Raw genomic sequence first — 1,350 nt, 5'->3', positions numbered from 1 at the left:
CCCTGCGGTAGTCATCTTCTAATTGGGGTTTTAAAGAAGACATATTGAAAACCGTAGCATCGTGCGTTGCCCCAGGATATCTTGCATTGATGTAACGAATCCTCAGAGCGTTATCACAGACCTGTAAATGAACATATTTAAATAATACTTTCATTTAATATTTTACCTAAATACTTACTATCATCGCGTTTAAGCTAAAGTACCCTTTTCGGTTATAGTAAAGGTGTTGAAGATCCTTTTTTGGGGCAACGATTTTAATATGTGTCCCATCAATGCAACCTATTACGCCTGGAATTCCACTTTTCTCAAAAAAATACATTTTCGCCCTTCGTTTCTCTTCATCAGTGTAATTCATTTTTATCCAATTTTTACACACGTGCTCTTCCAAAGCATGAAACATTTCTGTCAAAACCAGGGAAACAGTAGATTGGCCAAGTCCAATATTACTATCGTTTCCTACACTCAGTTGGTAGGATCCCTGAGCACAGAATCTTAAAGTCGCTGCTAGTTTTAAAATTAGTGGTATCGAGGTTTTTCTTACACCAGCTTGTAGTTTGCTTTCCAATGTTTCAAGCAAATATGTAAATGCAGCTTTCGGCCAACGATAATTTTTCAAAAACCTGTAAAGTTGGTTGTTTAGTAAATTTCTTGGGAAATGTTTAGTTATTTGTACTATGATTTTGTGGCGTGCAGCGAAGGGGAAGGGGTGTGGCACCTAAAACCCCATCCATTAGAAAGAGCACAATCCAAACTATAAGACAAGTCATCCTTCCCCTCTCTGACCCTTCTACAGACCCCGGGCCCATTTCAAAATGGGGTAAAATTAGCACTTCCACATCGAAAATGTAAACTCACTGACCACAGTATTTTTGCGCACAACTTCTTTTTGCTTAGGCGTTTACGGATTATAACCTTTAACAAGTAGAATTCTCCTTTCTGTCTTCCCAGAGAAGAGGGGCGGAAGCTCCGCTTCTATTGTGAAAGATATTCAACATTTCTTGTGCATATAACTCCGGCTACGCCATCCAGTGTTTTTGCGCAGAACTAACATCAAAATTTACGAAAAACTGCATAATTTATTAATATACTAGTACTCAGAAATTTGAAATCTTTATTTTAAATTAAAGTTTAATTCTTTCACTACACGCGTATGTTAAAGTTTTTAAATCGGGTCAGGCGTTTGGACACAAATACCCAAAATCATTGTACAAATAACTTAACTGTACCGAATTGCTTAAACTAGTTGCGTTCCAGATGCTTCACGATTTGCGGGTTTTTACAGGAAGTTGTTCCACGGGGCCACCTTCCATAAGGTTTATTAATGGCGAAAACAGCTTTTCCTGCAAATCG

General features: G+C 37.9%; 1 protein-coding gene across 1 annotated transcript; it reads right to left on the bottom strand.

Moving 5' to 3' along the window:
• Window positions 1-6: 6 nt before the first annotated feature.
• On the bottom strand, window positions 7-1,036 carry LOC118732774 (putative nuclease HARBI1; the record flags this gene model as incomplete). Its single annotated transcript, XM_036461887.1, has 2 exons — window positions 179-1,036; window positions 7-121 (listed from the first exon to the last, which is right to left on the bottom strand). Coding segments are annotated over exons 1-2 (337 nt in total), but the record flags the coding sequence as incomplete, so codon positions are not given.
• Window positions 1,037-1,350: the final 314 nt, after the last annotated feature.

This window comes from Rhagoletis pomonella, unplaced genomic scaffold, assembly GCF_013731165.1.
Source record: "Rhagoletis pomonella isolate Grant_MI unplaced genomic scaffold, Rhpom_1.0 Rhpom_scaffold_27778, whole genome shotgun sequence".
Lineage (NCBI taxonomy): Eukaryota > Metazoa > Arthropoda > Insecta > Diptera > Tephritidae > Rhagoletis > Rhagoletis pomonella.
Note: the sequence above shows the minus strand (reverse complement) of the source record. Positions and strands in the feature narration are given on the sequence as shown.